General features: G+C 29.6%; 1 protein-coding gene across 1 annotated transcript; it reads left to right on the forward strand.

The window, feature by feature from the left end:
• Window positions 1–1,500: 1,500 nt before the first annotated feature.
• LOC135950805 (uncharacterized) lies at window positions 1,501–9,332 on the forward strand. Its single transcript, XM_065500333.1, has 3 exons — window positions 1,501–1,566; window positions 3,431–3,604; window positions 9,183–9,332. The coding sequence occupies exons 1-3, from the start codon at window positions 1,501–1,503 to the stop codon at window positions 9,330–9,332; spliced, it is 390 nt and encodes a 129-aa protein (XP_065356405.1).
• The last annotated feature ends 8,879 nt before the right edge of the window (window positions 9,333–18,211 follow it).

The raw sequence follows: 18,211 nt of genomic DNA on the forward strand, positions 1-18,211 counted from the left end.
TGAGAGAGTCTGTATAGTTAAGTTAAAGAAAAGAGTTTGTAAATTTTCTAAAAAATAGTTAAGTAATAAATTTTAGATAAAATTTTAAATAAAATTTTAAATCAGAGTAGTTTTATTTTAAATTTATTTCCTTAATTTGTCAAAATGTTGCATCAATCGTAGTTCTATGTCCCGGTCCACACTGAGAAACATTTGTGAACTTCACCCAGTGAAGTTTTTGCTTTTCAGTTTTTGACATTTCTGTACAGTACGAATACGAACGAATAATTGTGTATGACATACTCAACATTTTTCATTCCTCTTTTGTTTTGCAGCAAATGTTTCACAGTGTGGACCGGTTATAAGTTTTAAAATGTTTGCCTCATTCGTAGTTCTTAATTTAGTTCTTAAAGTTGTCTAAACTTTGCTTTAATCGTGGTTATTTAAGTTGTTAAAATTTCGGTTCAATCGTTGTTCTGTAAGTTGTCGAATTTTCCCTTCAATTGTAGTTCTTTAAATTTCTAAAGTTGTCTAGTAGTTCTTTAAGATGACTACACTTCAATCGTAGTTCTTTAAGTTGACTAAATTTCCCTTCAATCGTAGTTCACTTAGTTGACTAAATTTCCCTTCAATCGTAGTTCTTAAAGTTGACTAAATTTCCCTTCAATCGTAGTTCTTAAAGTTGACTAAATTTCCCTCCAATCGTAGTTCTTAAATGGCTTTAAATATTACTTTAATAGTAGTTCTTTTAGTTGACTAAATTTCCCTTCATTCGTAGTTCTTTAAGTTGACTAAATTTCCCTTCATTCGTAGTTCTTTAAGTTGACTAAATTTCCCTTCAATCGTAGTTCTTTAAGTCGATTAAATTTCCGTTCAATCGTAGTTCTTTAAGTCGACTAAATTTCCCTTCAATCGTAGTTCTTTAAGTCGACTAAATTTTCCTTCAATCGTAGTTCTTTAATTGGTTTCAATTTTACTTTAATCGTAGTTCTTTTAGTTGACTAAATTTCCCTTCAATTGTAGTTCTTTAAGTTGTCTAAATTTCCCTTCAATCGTAGTCCTTTAAGTCGACTAAATTTCCCTCAAATCGTATTTCTTTAAGTTGACTAAATTTCCCTTCAATCGAAGTTCTTAAAGTTGACTAAATTTCCCTTCAATCGTATTTCTTTAAGTTGACTAAATTTCCCTTCAATCGTGGTTCTTAATGTTGACTAAATTTCCATTAAATCGTAGTTCTTTAGTTGGTTTAAATTTTACTTTAATCGTAGTTCTTAAATTTCCCTTCAATCGTAGTTCTTTAATTGGTTTAAATTTTACTTAAATCATAGTTCTTTAAGTTGACTAAATGTCCCTCCAATCCACTATAGGTAATTTTACCCATTTTTGTGGACAAAACTATAAGGAAACACTGAACAAGATGAAAATCGGTATACGAGGTTTTCAAGGTTTCTAATTTCGAATCTGAGCTAGAATTTTTTAAATTCAAAATGGCGGATGCAATATGGCGGCGTAAATTTTAAAATGACTTCTGATTTACATGAAAATCGGTATACGGGGGTATTCACGATTGCTGATTTCGAATCTGAGGTAAAATTTTTCAAATTCAAAATGGCGGATCCTATGTGGCGGCTTAAATTTTAAAATGTTTTCTGATTTACATGAAAATTGGTATACGGGTGTATTCACGATTGCTGATTTTGAATCTGAGGTAGAATTTTTCATATTCAAAATGGCGGATCCTATGTGGCGGCTTAAATTTTAAAATTCTTTGTGATTTACATGAAAATTGGTATACAGGAGTATTCAAGATTGCTAATTTCTAATCTGAGGTAAAACTTTTCAAATTCAAAATGGTGGATCCAATATGGCGGCGTAAATTTTAAAATGACTTCTGATTTACATGAAAATCGATATACGTAGGTATTGACGATTGCTGATTTCGAATCTGAGGTAAAATTTTCCAAATTTAAAATGGCGGATCCATTTTTATTTCCAAAACATCAAAAAAAATATGTTTTCCTTCACTTAAGCCTATTCCTTATTCAAAAAAAAAACAGCAGCATTCTTCTCCTCTTTCTTTTCTTCATCCAACCAAACTTCCGCAAATTCGTTATTTTGCAAGCGGAGGCTGCCTACGAAAAATGATATTTCTCAAAAAGTGCAACATGAAATTGACAAATTAAACACAAAATTCCACATTTAACACGTTTCTGATTGTTTAAACCCGGCCAAATTCGGCCAACTTTTTAAAAGTTTATCCAAAGTTAATTTTTCAGAAAATATTATAAAATTATGGGTTATGTCAGAAGCATGAGTTTTTTCGCCAAAAACATTTGTTTTTATAAAATATTTTTCTTAAAATTTTAAGCTCTTACTATCACTTATGTTTGCCATATTTAATTTAAATTTCTGTTTGTTTTTTCACTATTTAAATAAACTTAAAAATTTGAACAAATTGCACTGTATATACTGATTTCAACACTTTGCTCACAAACAATGACTTGCTCAAAAACAAAATTTTGCAGTTGTTTGCTTTAATGTTTTCTTTATCAAATACCAACAACAAAAAATAAATTCATGAAAGTTCAAAAAATTACTTTTTGCCTCAAAAATGGGTAAAATTACCTGTAGTGTATTGTCTAGTTCGATGCGGGTTATTAGAGAAGAAGTATTGGAGGAGGAGTTGCATATATATTTGACATTATTATTGTCATATTCATCATTTGCTGGACAATAAACCTTAACCGACATTAAGGCTATTTACTATTTTAGATAACCGAATTTCGGTTTTTGAAAACAAATTCGAATAATCACACTCACTAATGTACACTTATTGTGTTTTTACATCCAGAGTCAATTATTTAAATTTAGCAATTTAAAGTATCAGACATATACCCGTACATACCTACATATTATAAAAATAGTAATTATTTTAATACAGTGAAATTATTATTATTTCATAGATTTAATTGAGCCAAAATGAACGGCCAATTAATGAAGCCAAATTAAAATCACAGCATATACTTTGCTCAACACAATATTTAGCATTTGAAATGTAAACTTATACATATTTTAAAATGCTATTAAACAATTTTCAAAAAACTATTTTGCGTTTTTGTATTATAATTTCCATTATAATAAATGTACGAATAATAAAATAAATATTTAACCAACAATAAATGAAAAATAATTTGAATTGCTTTTGTCGTTTTAAAGGTATTTAGTGGTCACTTAGATATAACTTCAATAAAATGTAAAAATCTGGATCCAAGTTTTGTCAATATTACAAAATGTTTTAATAAACGTATATCACGTTGGATATCGGAAACAACCATAAATATTACTTTTGCTAATGAACTTACAAAACTTGTAGTAAGTATTTTCATTTATTGGCAATTAATAGTTTGTGTAAATTAATGCTCTTTGTTTTATAAAAAAAATTTAATTTCAGGGTAAGGTTGGCTTATACAAACGTTCGAATAATAAATACAATCCATATTTATTTCAAGACACTACATTTGAAAGTTGCAAATTTTTAGCGAAACGTTCAAGTTTTCCCATGATTGACTATTTATATAAACAAATTGAAAAATATACCAACATAAATCGATCCTGTCCTATAAGCGTGAGTAAATTAAGTGCAGATAAATTATGTGATGGAAAATAAACATGTGTTTTAAAACCTAGGTTTGCTACCGTTATTAAATATCTGGTCAAATATCCATTAGTTTTGACTAACCTATTAAGCTTCTATTGTCGTGTTTATGTATATTCAATCGCTGATCCGTATGTAGTACCAATTTAGCTTCTATCATACATTTTTATATACACACAGAAAACAGATTCGTATTCACAACCGAATTTGGCGCCAATCGAATTTTGTCGGTTGCAAGTACTATCATTCTATTCAGTTGCAATGACTGAATATATTTGTATATACAATATCCCTTTGCTGAATTAACGATACACACAACTGTTCGAAAATAATAATTCAGTGGTAAGGACTGAAAGTATCAGTTGGAACAATTAATATATTTTTTGTTTTGTCAAAATACATACACACATAATTTAATTATTTTTTTGTGACTCTTTATTCGTTTATACTAAAATTACATGTAAATATGCTACATATCTAATTATATCTAAACATAACACAAATAATACTAAATGATTCTTAAAATAAGAGGATCTTGCGAAGGTTGGAACAGGCCCGTATTTCGTTTTTTGTCCTATATATGAGTCGTCCATCACAGTAGGTACCAACATTGGAGACATGTTCAGGTTTCATTAGGCGCGAAGCAGCAAAGCATTTGATTTCTGCGTTTATGACAAGTGTTGAAGATACAGTCACGATTTTTTTCTCTGAAATAATGTTAAAAAAGCTATAGAGACATTTTAAATTTATGTACAAAAATGTATTTAGATGGACCTAATTAATAATGAAGAACTTACCTTCTCGTTTATAATTATTACTGGTTATTTCTTCTTGTACAATAAATTTAATTATTTTGATTATTCACTTTATTTTAATAATTCTTTTTATAAAATGACAAAAAACTTAAAAAATTTTCCATTGGTTGACAAACTAGTATACTTGTATATCATAATGGAATTTTTCGTTTGCAACCATCAATATGCTGAATATAATTCGGTAGTGTTTTCCGAATACATTAAATTAAGTTTAGTAAAGACACAAACCGGTGTTTTAAGGCTGCTTCAACCATATTTCAATTGCAATTATGGTTTTACGATTCTTATTACCGAAATTCAGTTAAATTTATAGTTATTTAATAACTACAATAAATATTCGATATATATTATTAAATTTTAATAATCATAACCGATTTCCAACAAATCTGTTTTCTGTGTGTAGAACCAATTTTGCTTTAACTTTATAAAGAACCAATTTAGCCTTACTCGTTGATCTTTATATAGAAGCAATTTAACTTCAATCGTAGAGAATTCAACTTCAACCATTGGAGTAGATAGGGGAGGGCTGGGGTATCAAAGCCCCCCCAGACTCGCATCTGCTCACCCCAAATATTTTTTCTTTATTTTAATTGCTGCCTTATTTTTTTAAATTTTTTGTAAGTGTATTGATATTTTTCAATAGCCGAATTCATATTCCTTACCCCCTGTCTATACTTGACAAATATTTATCATAACAATTAATGACGTTTGTTGTCAAGTCTGCGACAACAACTGTGACAACAAATTGTTAGTGCAAAAGCACTAACAATTGTGTCCTAACGAAGCAATACTACTAATAAATAGAGACTATACTTGATAATTTTTTATCTTGACAACCATTTTGACGTTTATCATGATACAAATTTATCAGGTATAGAAAGGGGGTTAATACATTTCTTTAAATGTATACTTTGAATAGATTACGAAATTTTAACAATATATAACATAGATGAAGAGGAAAGTGTGACTTTCATTTTGGGAAGGGAATAATAGCCTAGATACGCTTATGATTTCAACCGTAGATCTTTATATGGAACCAATTTAGCTTTTATCCTAGACTAGCTGAACACGGTCTGCGTTGCTGGCCCTACAACCTTAATATACAGTGTCGTACAAAACTAAATCACGGACTCTCTCGACATGACTTCGGATGTGGTAGTCTCATGACAAAGTTGTTGCAGATATCTATAAAAAAAAGAGAAACGAATGTATTGAAGGCAAATGGGATATTATATTTATGAATACATCTTTCTTCTTTTTTTATTTGGAGTAAAAATATATAAATAATTTGGTGTGCCAACTCGGGAGCAATTGATCGTGTGAAAAACATGAATTTTCCAAATGTAAATCAGCTGTCGGATAAGGCTGCTGTGTAACATTGCTTCAGAACTGATTGCGCAACGGTGTTCGGCTTCTGTAGCTTCATTTCCAGTGAAATAAATTTGAAGGAACTCCGCATCATCATTGGGTAACGGGAGCAACGATCCAATTCTGTGGTACATTTGGCCTTGAACTTTTTTAGCATGAGTTTTATTTTCGGATATTTTAAAGGAAGTGCTTGGAAATCGGAGTGGCACCGGAAATGTAACTAAGAAGCGGCTCAATAATTTGTGGCAGAGCAAATTTCCCGTTCCTTAGTGAAATTCAAAATTGCTTCAATCATCCTTATTGTAATGAAATGTCGCCAACTTTAAATCGATTCTTTCTCATGATCGAGCCATTCGTGAGCAATTGGCTTCTAGTCTTTTCATATGCTGTTGGGGTATCTCTGCAGCTCTCGATGCAGATGCACTGCGACGCATTTGCTGAAGCCGTGATTCGCCGCGTTCTCTTTACGTTTCAACTAGGGTTTTTAATTTCCCGACATTTTTTGATTCCCGGGAATCGGTAAATTTTTTTCCACATTCCCGGGTACCCGACTATTCCCGAAATATATAAGGAATATTATAGCCAAATTTTATATAAAAACTTAGTTTCATAATTATTAAATATCAGAGCTTCGAATTAATTAATATAATTTGTGCTTACTAAAATCTTAATCCGTAATTAAAGAATGTCAGCCTTTCATTCCATAAATCCATTCCTAATATTTAATTTTTTTGATTTGTTTAAACTGAATTAATTTTAAAGTTAATTAATAATAGAATTTATTCAAAATTTTAATGATTAAATTTTTGTTAAATCAAATGATTTACAAAATTACTTGAAAAAATTGTCTTAAGCCTTTTTGTACTAGATTTGAATTGAAGAAGAATTTAATCACTTAATAAATTTTTGAAGCTATTTTGTTATGGATTTGAATAAAAAATTCAATAAGAAATAAATTCTATAAATAATTAATTCACTTTTTAAATTTTCATACGAAAAACCCCAAATAAATAATAATAAGCGGTCTATTATTACCGAGTGTTTTTTCAGTGTTTTTTGGTGAAAATAATAGAGTTCTAGTGAAAAATTGGCAAAATTCCCGGGAAATTTGTACCGGGAATTCCCGGGATAAAAGCCCTAGTTTCAGCAGCTCTACATTTAGATGACCTTTCGCGATTTTCCACAAGATGCGATTAGCATTCTCTTTCTATTATCGCGTCTCTAGACGTAGATACCCATTACCGATTTTCTGAATACGCGATTCGCGTTCAGCAGCAGTTTCAGCTGCTCTTCTTTTCCTGATCTTCCGGGATTTGGTAGTGTTTTTACCAATAACTTTTTGTTTTGGTAAATTTTCACTTAAAATACTTTGTAAACCAATTTTATTCTTGTAAAAATTCCAAAACATTTGTTGCTTACTAATTTAATTTAACTTATTTATAGCTTTTTAACTGATCAACACAAAACTGCAATTAACGCAGAGCAAATCAAATGTAGTCAGTGACTAAATGAAAACATATTTTATTTGAATAAACCGATACTGACTTCACCTTTTTTATACCCTTCACCTTCGTGAGAAGGGTATATATAAGTTTGTCATTCCGTTTGTAATTTCCACAATATAATTTTCCGACCCTATAAAATATGTATATTCTGGATCCTTATAGATAGCGGAGTCGATTCATGTCGAGTCATGTCCGTCTGTCTGTCTGTTGAAATCAACTTTCCGAAGCCCCCAAATACTTATATACACGATTCATACATCAATATCTCCGGAATTCTTCCGGCTCGATTGCTATTTAAAATCGAGAAAATCGGTCTACAAATGGCTGAGATATGAGGAAAAAACCAGGACAACCTCGATTTTTACCTATTTTTGACCAATATATGGATTACTAAGTTATTAAAGAAAATATGGATATCTAATGATAGATATTTCAAAGACCTTTGCAACGACGTATATAAGACCACAGTAAGTTAGACATACAATGGGTTAAAATCGGAAAAAATATTTTTTAACCCGAATTTTTTTTCAACAAAATTTTTTTTTCGCTATATATTGAAAAAAAAAAATTTTTAAATTTAAAAAAAAAAATTAAATTTTAAAAAAACAATTCGAAAATTTTTTTTCCAAAAAATTAAAAAAACAACTTTGGAAAAAAAATTTTTGTTTACCTAAAAATATTTAAAATTTTTATTTTGAAGTATAATTTGGTGAAGCGTATATAAGACTCGACACAGCTGAATATAGCTCTTTTACTTGTTATACCCTTCAACTTCGTGAGAAGGGTATATATAAGTTTGTCATTCCGTTTGTAATTTCTACATTTTTCATTTCCGACCCTATAAAGTATATATATTCTGGATCCTTATAGATAGCGGAGTCGATTAAGCCATGTCCGTCTGTCTGTCTGTTGAAATCAATTTTCTGAAGACACCAGATAATTCTGTCAGACATGCTTTCTAGAATTTTGCTATTTAAAATCAGCAAAATCGGTCCACAAATGGCTGAGATATAAGGAAAAAACCAAGACAACCTCGATTTTTGACCTATTTTTGACCTATATCTGGATTACTAAGACATTAATATAGACAATATGGATATCTAATGATTGACATTTCAAAGACATCTGCAACGACGTATATAAGACCATAGTAAATTGGACCTACAATGGGTCAAAATCGGAAAAAAAATTAAAATTTAAATTTAAAAAAAAAAAAAATTAAAAAAAAAAAAAAAAAATTAAAATTAAAAAAAAATTTTAAAAAAAATCGAAAAAAAATTTTTCAAAAAAATGAAAAAAACAACTGGACAAAATATTAAATTTTGTTTACCTAAAAATATTTTAAATTTTGAAGTATAATTTGGTGAAGGGTATATAAGATTCGACACAGCACAGCGAATATAGCTCTCTTACTTGTTTTTTATTAAAAGTGTAATGCGGAGATTTATTAAAAATATATTTTTTTTTAAATAGAATTCACATGGAAATTTCTTTTTGAAAATTTGGTATGTACCGGACATGTGCTGGAATGTATTCCTGTGAATTAAAATTTTTAGATGATGTGGTCGACAAATTTTTTTGTTATTGGTTTTTACACCTAAACCGGCAACAGTACCCTGAGGCACTCTTCACCTTTTTCCACCTGGTTACTAAGCTTAATTTCCAAATTAGTTTCTGATGGCTGTTCTGAGCTTATTTTGCCATAATTACCCTAAAAATTATTCGACAACTTTTTTTTAGCTTTATAAAGTTTGCGGGTTAGAGGGTTAATTTAAATATTTGGAAAACAAGATTTAGGTTACAGTTTTAAGCTTCAAACTATTAATTTTATATTAAATAATGATTTTTTATTTTACTTAGGAAAATGTGTTAATGAATCGTATGCGCATAGATATGGAGAAATTGAAATGGATGCCCCTGGCTAATGGGGATTATGCAGTTTTTACTCATTGGATCGTGGGCGGCAAAGAGCGATTCACAGTTGATTTCTTTTTCTCTTTTCGTGAATAAAATTGAATAATATGTACATATTTCCAAATTACGTTAGCTAAAATGCAAAACAACGTAACATCATTTTAGATGTTAACTCTATTTCAGATATAAACCTCTTAAAACCATTTGAGATTTAAGATTTAATTTTTATAGAATTTTGTTGAAGTTATTCACCATTATTAATCAATTATTGGATATCGGTTTTTGTTGTTACGTTGTTTTGAATTTTATTTGTCAATATGTAATAATATTACCACCTACCTATATTGAAATATAAATAAAATTGGTTTAAATGATGAATTTATTTAGTTATGATAACTTTGTTTTTATTATATTTTTTGTTTGTTTTTTTTTTATTTAAAACTCTAAAATTTTTGCCAAGACACGTAACCATCAGTGTTTTGTTATCCACAGCAATTAGAATATGAAACATTATAAATCCATTAAATAAATATTTGTGACATTTTTTTAACTGTTCGCTGTGAATTTTTGTATTTGTTCTTTGTTTATAAAGCATTTTTTTTGTTCAGTTGCTGGTGTTAAACGCATTCATATGCAGCCATTACACTCAGAGAAAGAGGTTTATAAAAATTCTTAAGGAATTTATTTTCCACCCTTATTCGGAAATTTGAAATAATAAGAAAATTGCAACAAAAAAAAAAACTAAACTGTGGTTGGCACTCACAGCCTTCAGGAGTTATTTATAAAATAAGAAACAGAAATCAAAAAATAGTAAGATTTTTATAAACAACAGATTTTTTAGTAAAGTCCGACAACAGCTGGCAGGTTTAATAATGTTAAGTTTTCACCTTTTAAAAACGGTGGTTTAATTCCTTTAAATAAATCGTATTCTTTTGAATTGAAAATAAAAGCACCAAGAAATTGTTAACTCTCTTTTAATACACACATTTTATTACAAACTTTAAAAGCGCACTGTTAATAAGGTAGATGTTAACTCTAACAGCACCTACGATACACTGACTTACTCACATCTCGCTATAACTATTTATATATACAGCGCCATCTTCTAGAAGTCTCATGAATATATAAGCAAAAACCACGACTACCTCAATTTTTCCACCTATTTTTTAGCACAATTTGTTTTCCACAAAATTTTATTTTCACCAAAATTAGTTTTTCACGATTTTAGCACTCCTACTTGTTTGATTATTAAATTCTTCTATTTCAACCCATTTTATCTATTATATTTAAAATATTTAACATTTTTCTGTGAGTGTATGTTGAAAAAAAAAACTAAGCTCAAACCAAAACAATTGTAATGCTCAGCTACATTTAAATGTTTTTAAAAAATTTATTTTTTTCTAAAAAAACGGCCATTAATTTTTGTTAACTGTTCTTTTTTATATCTGTTATTTGCTGGGGATTTATCATTTGTTTTAATGTCCTGTGTTTTTGTCCTTAATTTAGAAAGAATGAAAAGATTTTTATTTTTCATATTTAGCAAAAAAAAAACCTCCACCAAAATATAAAGAAAATAAAAATTTGTTCTTAATGTTTGTAAAGCTTTTCAGTATAATTTTTTGTGATTTTATGCAGTAAGAAATATGTTGGCACACACTTTTTGTCGTTTATTCGTGTATTTGTTTTAAAAAGAAGTGTCTTCTTTGCATTCATTTCAACATAATGCCTTAAATAAAAACTAATATAAGGCATTTAATTACTTAAATTGTATAATTTTTAAATATGCCCATTGGTCCTACTAAAAAGTTGTTAAAAACACATATTTCTAATAAAGCAACACATCTTAACACATTGAAAACAATTAAGGATTTCATCAATGTGTTAAGCGAACAATATTTTCTACTCTACTCCAAGGGGCATAGAAATCCGCATTCTCACTTTATCATTTAATACTCTCTTATCTGAGTATTAGTTAATTTTTAAATTGTTCCTAATGTCTGGTTTACAGGAGAAAGAACTTACTTATTTACTTTATTCGACCAATAAATTGGCTTACTTGAAGAAGTAATATAACACCGTGTATAACACCAAACACAGTCCTTTCCTGACCGATTTTCTGCATATTCAAAATGCCAGGGTCCCTAGTCGAGCTTTATTGGCGTATGAGGAGTCGCAGAACAAATGGTACTTTTTCGAAATTTTTTACAAATTGATTTTTTGGTATTTTTATAATATTTTGGTTAAAATCTTCTAGAAAAAATCAATTTCCCAAAATTTTTAAATTTTCAAAAAAGTACCTTTTGTTCTGCGGCTCCTCATATATGAAGCTGGAACGCTCAAATCTTCATATTTATATTAAGACGGATAATGGTAGGACTACCAGTTCATATGTTGATTCATAATTGGTACTTTACAATTCCTAATTTGAGTTATAAATGGTACTCCACCAGTATCAGTGTTGAGTTTTCTATGGTCTCTACAAGGGTTTTTCAAATTAAAAGACCAAGATCTACAGCACACAATAGTCAGAGCGAAACTAAAAATTGTCGAATGCAAACAAATAAAAACGGGCTAGATTGCACTAAAGAAATAATGACAAAGGCGCGCTAGTTGTTAATCAACCCAGAACTACTTTTTATCTCAATAGAGAACGAGTTCAGTTATATGAATTCGGCATACAATTTCCTTCAATAAGAAATTGTGTATTGCTTTGATATGAAATTACTTTATTAAACTGAATAACAGCAAAAAAAATAAAAATCTTCTGAAATTGTCTCTCCAATTCTCAATTTTCCAGTGCATGAGGTGTCCAGGTTAGAGTACAAACAAACAAATTGTGGGATGAAACAAATGTCGAACAAATCAAGACATCCAATTGGAGTATCTAGAATATACAAGAGAACACTATAAATATTGCAGTAGTTTGGAAGAGAAGAAGATGGGAAAAATGGGGCACTTGCTTATCCTTGCATCAGGTCTCTGTTGGTAAAACCTTATTTATATAATACAACACTTACTATTCAAACCAATAGAGAGAAGGTCCTAGGGGAATAAAAATGTACCCAAATATTCTCTATGGTTCATATTGAATTGAATTCAATTTTTACATATTGAATAATTTATATAAAAAAAATTAAATCGAGTATAAATACGCTTCTAAAGAAACATTAGTCCAGGAACGCTGAAAATACCATCGGTTTTTATGATATTTCCTATAAATATGAATAGAACTCACAGAAAAAGCTGTTCTTAAAATTTGCAAAAAATCGCCCAAAGTTATATTTTGATCCCACTTACGTTTGAAAATCGCCGAGAAATCATCACATCTGATAATCCTGATAGTGAACATGAATCTGCTGTTTTTATTATTATGAGAATATCTAGATAAATATCTATCAGATATTTTGAAATGAGAAGACTAATGGGAGTCCTTACAGTGAGGAGGAGGATGAATTTTTGATACACTATTTTTGTCAGAGTTTACAATTTAGGCTTTATAGGTGGCTGAACCACTAGACCGATGTTCTTGAAATGTTTACTGTAAGTTTCTCTATATCTGGAAGGAGCAATATGCTACTCCTGTTTTCGAAATTTTAAGTGGGCGTGGCCTCTAATACAAAATAAATTGTTATTATGGATATCAGGTGAATTATAATTGTGAAAGCCGCGAAATTTCGAGGGATTTACTTAGGTATTGTATGCAGCTTGGCTGTAAATGGGGAAGATTGGATAAATGTGCGTGGCACCACCTTGTTGAAAAATTGTGTCTAAATTACTATCCAATCATTGCGATCGGAAGATATCGATTTCAAAAGTCATGACATGAAATCCCCCATATACATATACAAATAAATGTATGTCTGTTTGCTTATTTGTGCTTTATGGATGGCTAAACCACGGGACCGATGCTCTTGAAATTACTGTAAGTTTCTCCGTATCTGGAAAGAACAATAGGGTACTTTTTATTTCAAAATTTTAAGTGGGCGTGGCACATCCCATACAACGTTAATAGTTATTATTAAATATCTGCTTAACTATAATTGTAAAAGCCGCAAAACTTCGCAAGAATTGGCTGCAAATGGACATGATTGGATAAATGGGCATGGTACTCCCATACAAAGTGAATAGTTATTTTCAGATATCTGCAGAACTATCACAGTCTTAAAACTTTATACGAATCAATTTCTTATAACTACATGAAGTTTAACTAAAAATGGCATTGACCAGAACAGGGGGTGTTGCACCTCCCATATAAAGTAAATAGTTATTTTTAAATATCTTAAGAACTATAATGGTGTTGTCCGAATAGCAACCTTAACATTTGGGTGAAAAAAGGTGGTATTGGATTAGTGGGTGTGCACCTCCCATACAATGTAAATTATTAATTTCGAATATCTGAAGAACTGTAATTGTGAAAGTCCTGAAACTTCTTATCACTGCACGAAGTTTAACCAAACAAGTAAGAGAGCTATATTCGGCTGTGCCGAATCTTATATACCCTTCACCAAATTATACTTCAAAATACAAATTTTAAATATTTTTAGGTAAACAACATTTTTTTTAATTTTTTGTTAAAATTTTTTTATTAAATTTAAAAAAAAAAATTTTGTTTTTTAAATTTTTTTTTGATGAAAAAAAATTCGGATTAAATAATATTTTTTCCGATTTTGACCCATTGTAGGTCCAACTTATTATATGCGTCGTTGCAAAGGTCTTTGAAATATCTATAATTAGATATCCATATTGTCTATATTAATGACTTAGTAATCCAGATATAGGTCAAAAATAGGTCAAAAATCGAGGCTGTCCTGGTTTTTTCCTCATATCTCAGCCATTTGTGGACCGATTTTGCTGATTTTAAATAGGAAACTTCTCGAAAGCATATGTGACAGAATTATTGTAGATTTAGATCCCGAAGATATCTGGGGTCTTCAGAAAATTGATTTAAAAAAACAAACTGACGGACAGCGGACATGGCTTAATCGACTCCGCTATCTATAGGGATCCACAATATATATACTTTATAGGATTCTGAAATGAAAAATATAGAAATTACAAACGGAATGACAAACTTATATATACCCTTCGCACGAAGGTGAAGGGTATAAAAATGGGCAGTATCGGAACAGGGAAGTAAAGATTTATTTCTAAATATTTTGAGACCTATAATTGCCAGATTCTTCAAACTGTGTCTGAATGGCTCTCTTATCATTTTACATAGTTTTGCTGGAAATTCGTGGGATTGGATTATTGGGCGTGGCATATCTCATAAAAAGTAAATAGTTAGTTTCGAATATCTGAAGAACTATAATTGTAGAATTATTTAAACTCTTTAGGAATCAATTTCTTATTCGCTGAAAATAAGCGAAAATGGGATTAGTGGGCGTTGCATTTCCCATACAAAGTAAATATTAATTTAAATGGCAAAAGTTCCGTTATTAATTATATTCATTTAATTTTTTATAAAATTCACAGAGTTAAGCTATTTACCGTGTCCTTTTAATAGTTTCAAATCAGTAGCCAACTAATTAATATTTAGCAATATATGTAAGATGTTCTATTTCATGTTTTTCACCATATACATAACTCATTTAACCCACTGTCCCTCTGTACATAGTATGTATGTAAAAGTCAATCACGTGACTTTAATACCAAACAAATCAAAAAGTTAAAACAAATCAGCTGTTATCAGTAATATAACATTACCGTTATTTCAACACATCCTTCATCTCACACTCTCTGCCTAAAAGTCAAGAGACATTTCTAACATAGAGAAAACACATTCAACTTATTCACCACTATTTAGAGCGCATGCTGGTAATTTTTAAAAAATGGACGCTACAAAAAGGGTGGAGTTTTTGCAACCAATACATTGTTACCCAAATGTGTCAGAGTATTGGTAAGTACAACACTCTCTATACATAAATGAAAATATGGAATGAGTCCTTGTATAACCAGATATTAAGAACCATAATAAAAAAAGCGACTTTTTGATGCCACAAATTCGTTTGACTGTAATGGTATACAATCAAATGTGTGTAGTTGGGTGAACTGTGGAAAGGGTATGGGAATGTGTGCATGGGGATATTAAGGCAGCCAGGATATGTATGTGTGGTTGGGGGGGGGGGGTGTCAGGCTGAAGTTGGAAGTATGTTAGGGAAATGAGCGAAGTGAATTGGCTTTTTGTTATCTGTATACTTTTTTGGAATGTCTGCTGTTGTATGGGAGCTATATTTTTTGTTGTAGCTTTTTTTTTGTTGTTTTTTACGAGCATAACGAGTGAAGTGGATCCTTAAATGACTTTGCATCCTTACTGGTTAATATAACCACAGCAAAGTTTTATGCTACATCACATGGAAGAAGTAAGAGCACAAATAGAAAAAAATCAATGGTAAGATATTAAAAAATCAATTGAAAGGTTGGGTTAAGATATAGTGAAATTTAAGAAATTTTGCAATATTGATTTAAAATAAAGAAACACAAATACTATTTGTATTAATGTTTTATTCTGTTTGTTTTAATTTATTAATTATAATTAGGCCTGTTTTTTGTACCTAAACTCCTCCTTCTTAGAAGCCTTTTTGATACATACACACAGAAAACAGATTTGTTGGAAATCGGTTATGATTATTAAAATTTAATAATATATATCGAATATTTATTGTAGTTATTAAATAACTATAAATTTAACTGAATTTCGGTAATAAGAATCGTAAAACCATAATTGCAATTGAAATATGGTTGAAGCAGCCTTAAAACACCGGTTTGTGTCTTTACTAAACTTAATTTAATGTATTCGGAAAACACTACCGAATTATATTCAGCATATTGATGGTTGCAAACGAAAAATTCCATTATGATATACAAGTATACTAGTTTGTCAACCAATGGAAAATTTTTTAAGTTTTTTGTCATTTTATAAAAAGAATTATTAAAATAAAGTGAATAATCAAAATAATTAAATTTATTGTACAAGAAGAAATAACCAGTAATAATTATAAACGAGAAGGTAAGTTCTTCATTATTAATTAGGTCCATCTAAATACATTTTTGTACATAAATTTAAAATGTCTCTATAGCTTTTTTAACATTATTTCAGAGAAAAAAATCGTGACTGTATCTTCAACACTTGTCATAAACGCAGAAATCAAATGCTTTGCTGCTTCGCGCCTAATGAAACCTGAACATGTCTCCAATGTTGGTACCTACTGTGATGGACGACTCATATATAGGACAAAAAACGAAATACGGGCCTGTTCCAACCTTCGCAAGATCCTCTTATTTTAAGAATCATTTAGTATTATTTGTGTTATGTTTAGATATAATTAGATATGTAGCATATTTACATGTAATTTTAGTATAAACGAATAAAGAGTCACAAAAAAATAATTAAATTATGTGTGTATGTATTTTGACAAAACAAAAAATATATTAATTGTTCCAACTGATACTTTCAGTCCTTACCACTGAATTATTATTTTCGAACAGTTGTGTGTATCGTTAATTCAGCAAAGGGATATTGTATATACAAATATATTCAGTCATTGCAACTGAATAGAATGATAGTACTTGCAACCGACAAAATTCGATTGGCGCCAAATTCGGTTGTGAATACGAATCTGTTTTCTGTGTGTATGAGTTTCCTTGGTTTTCATAAATAAGTTGTAATTAGATATTTATACTAATACAAATACATGTAAGACATTTGCAACAACAACAAATAAGTCATTTCCTTTGAGTCAGTAAATCAACCCCTATCAGCAGGCTTCTTTGGCTTAACACGTTGACGTAAATGACGTCTATAGACGTCGTGTCCGAGTGCAAATATATGCAAACGACGTCTATAACCGTTATAAATATTTAAAGTTATAAAACAATATTTTAACTATAAATCTGTGTGATTTAGCTTTCTACCAATTCCTTCAATACTATTTTAAAAGGAAAATATTACAGTTATATTATTTCATTTATTTTTAGATTTATGATTTTGTTGCTATAAGAGTACTTGTAGATTTTAATGACGTGCATAGACGTCAATAATTTATTTATTATTTTTAGCCTCTCTTTGAGTCTGACTTACTTTTGGACAATGTAAATGTTTGTTTATGGTTTTGTTGATAATTCTAACTGTATTTTTTTAAATATCAGTGAAGGTTTTAGTTATTACCTATTTGTGACGATATACATATTTGGGCATTGATAGATGCGATCGAATTATCTCGTATTATTCTTCTCCAAAAAAGAGTATCCGTTGGTAATAATTTTTCACATTTTAGACTTATGTGTTTGGAATTCGTATTACTTGTATAAAAAATTTCATAAAAATGTAAAGTTCCTTGAGTTTAGGGAATCTCTTGTAAAATCCCTTATAAGATTACCAAAACATATTTTAGATGGTAACCAGCTGATGTGTCATATGGCAGACCACAAAGGACATCCAACACATCTTTTTTAAAATTATCTGAACAACATTACATTGAGAAGATTCTGACACCAGAAAACTATAAAAGAACTAACACATTTTACCGTTGCAGGAACTGCACAAAAAACAAATTCCGAAAAGAGACAAAATACAGGTGTAAAACATGTCCTGAAAAACCAGCTTTATGTCCCGAAAGCTTTGAGCCGTATCACTTACTTTATTGTTAGTAAACACATATCTGTATAAAATATACATAAATACTATCATAATCATATTAAACTTGTTAGTTTATTAAATTTAAATATGAATAGAAAGATATAGAACTGAACTTTTTATTTTTTATGTAAAGATGAAATAACTTTAATTAAAATTAATAAAAATCATGAATTTTTTCAGTTATTTCAAAAAAATATTTTTGAATACCAGGACGTCTAAAGCCGTAATTTGTATATCAGAGAAATGGTTATTATGAAAAACAAATGACGGCTATAGACGTCTAACTTTTTTTATAAAAAAATTTTAGAAAATGCAAAATTTTATCATAAAATTATGA

This window comes from Calliphora vicina, chromosome 2 (genome assembly GCF_958450345.1).
Source record: "Calliphora vicina chromosome 2, idCalVici1.1, whole genome shotgun sequence".
Classification (NCBI taxonomy): Eukaryota; Metazoa; Arthropoda; class Insecta; order Diptera; family Calliphoridae; genus Calliphora; species Calliphora vicina.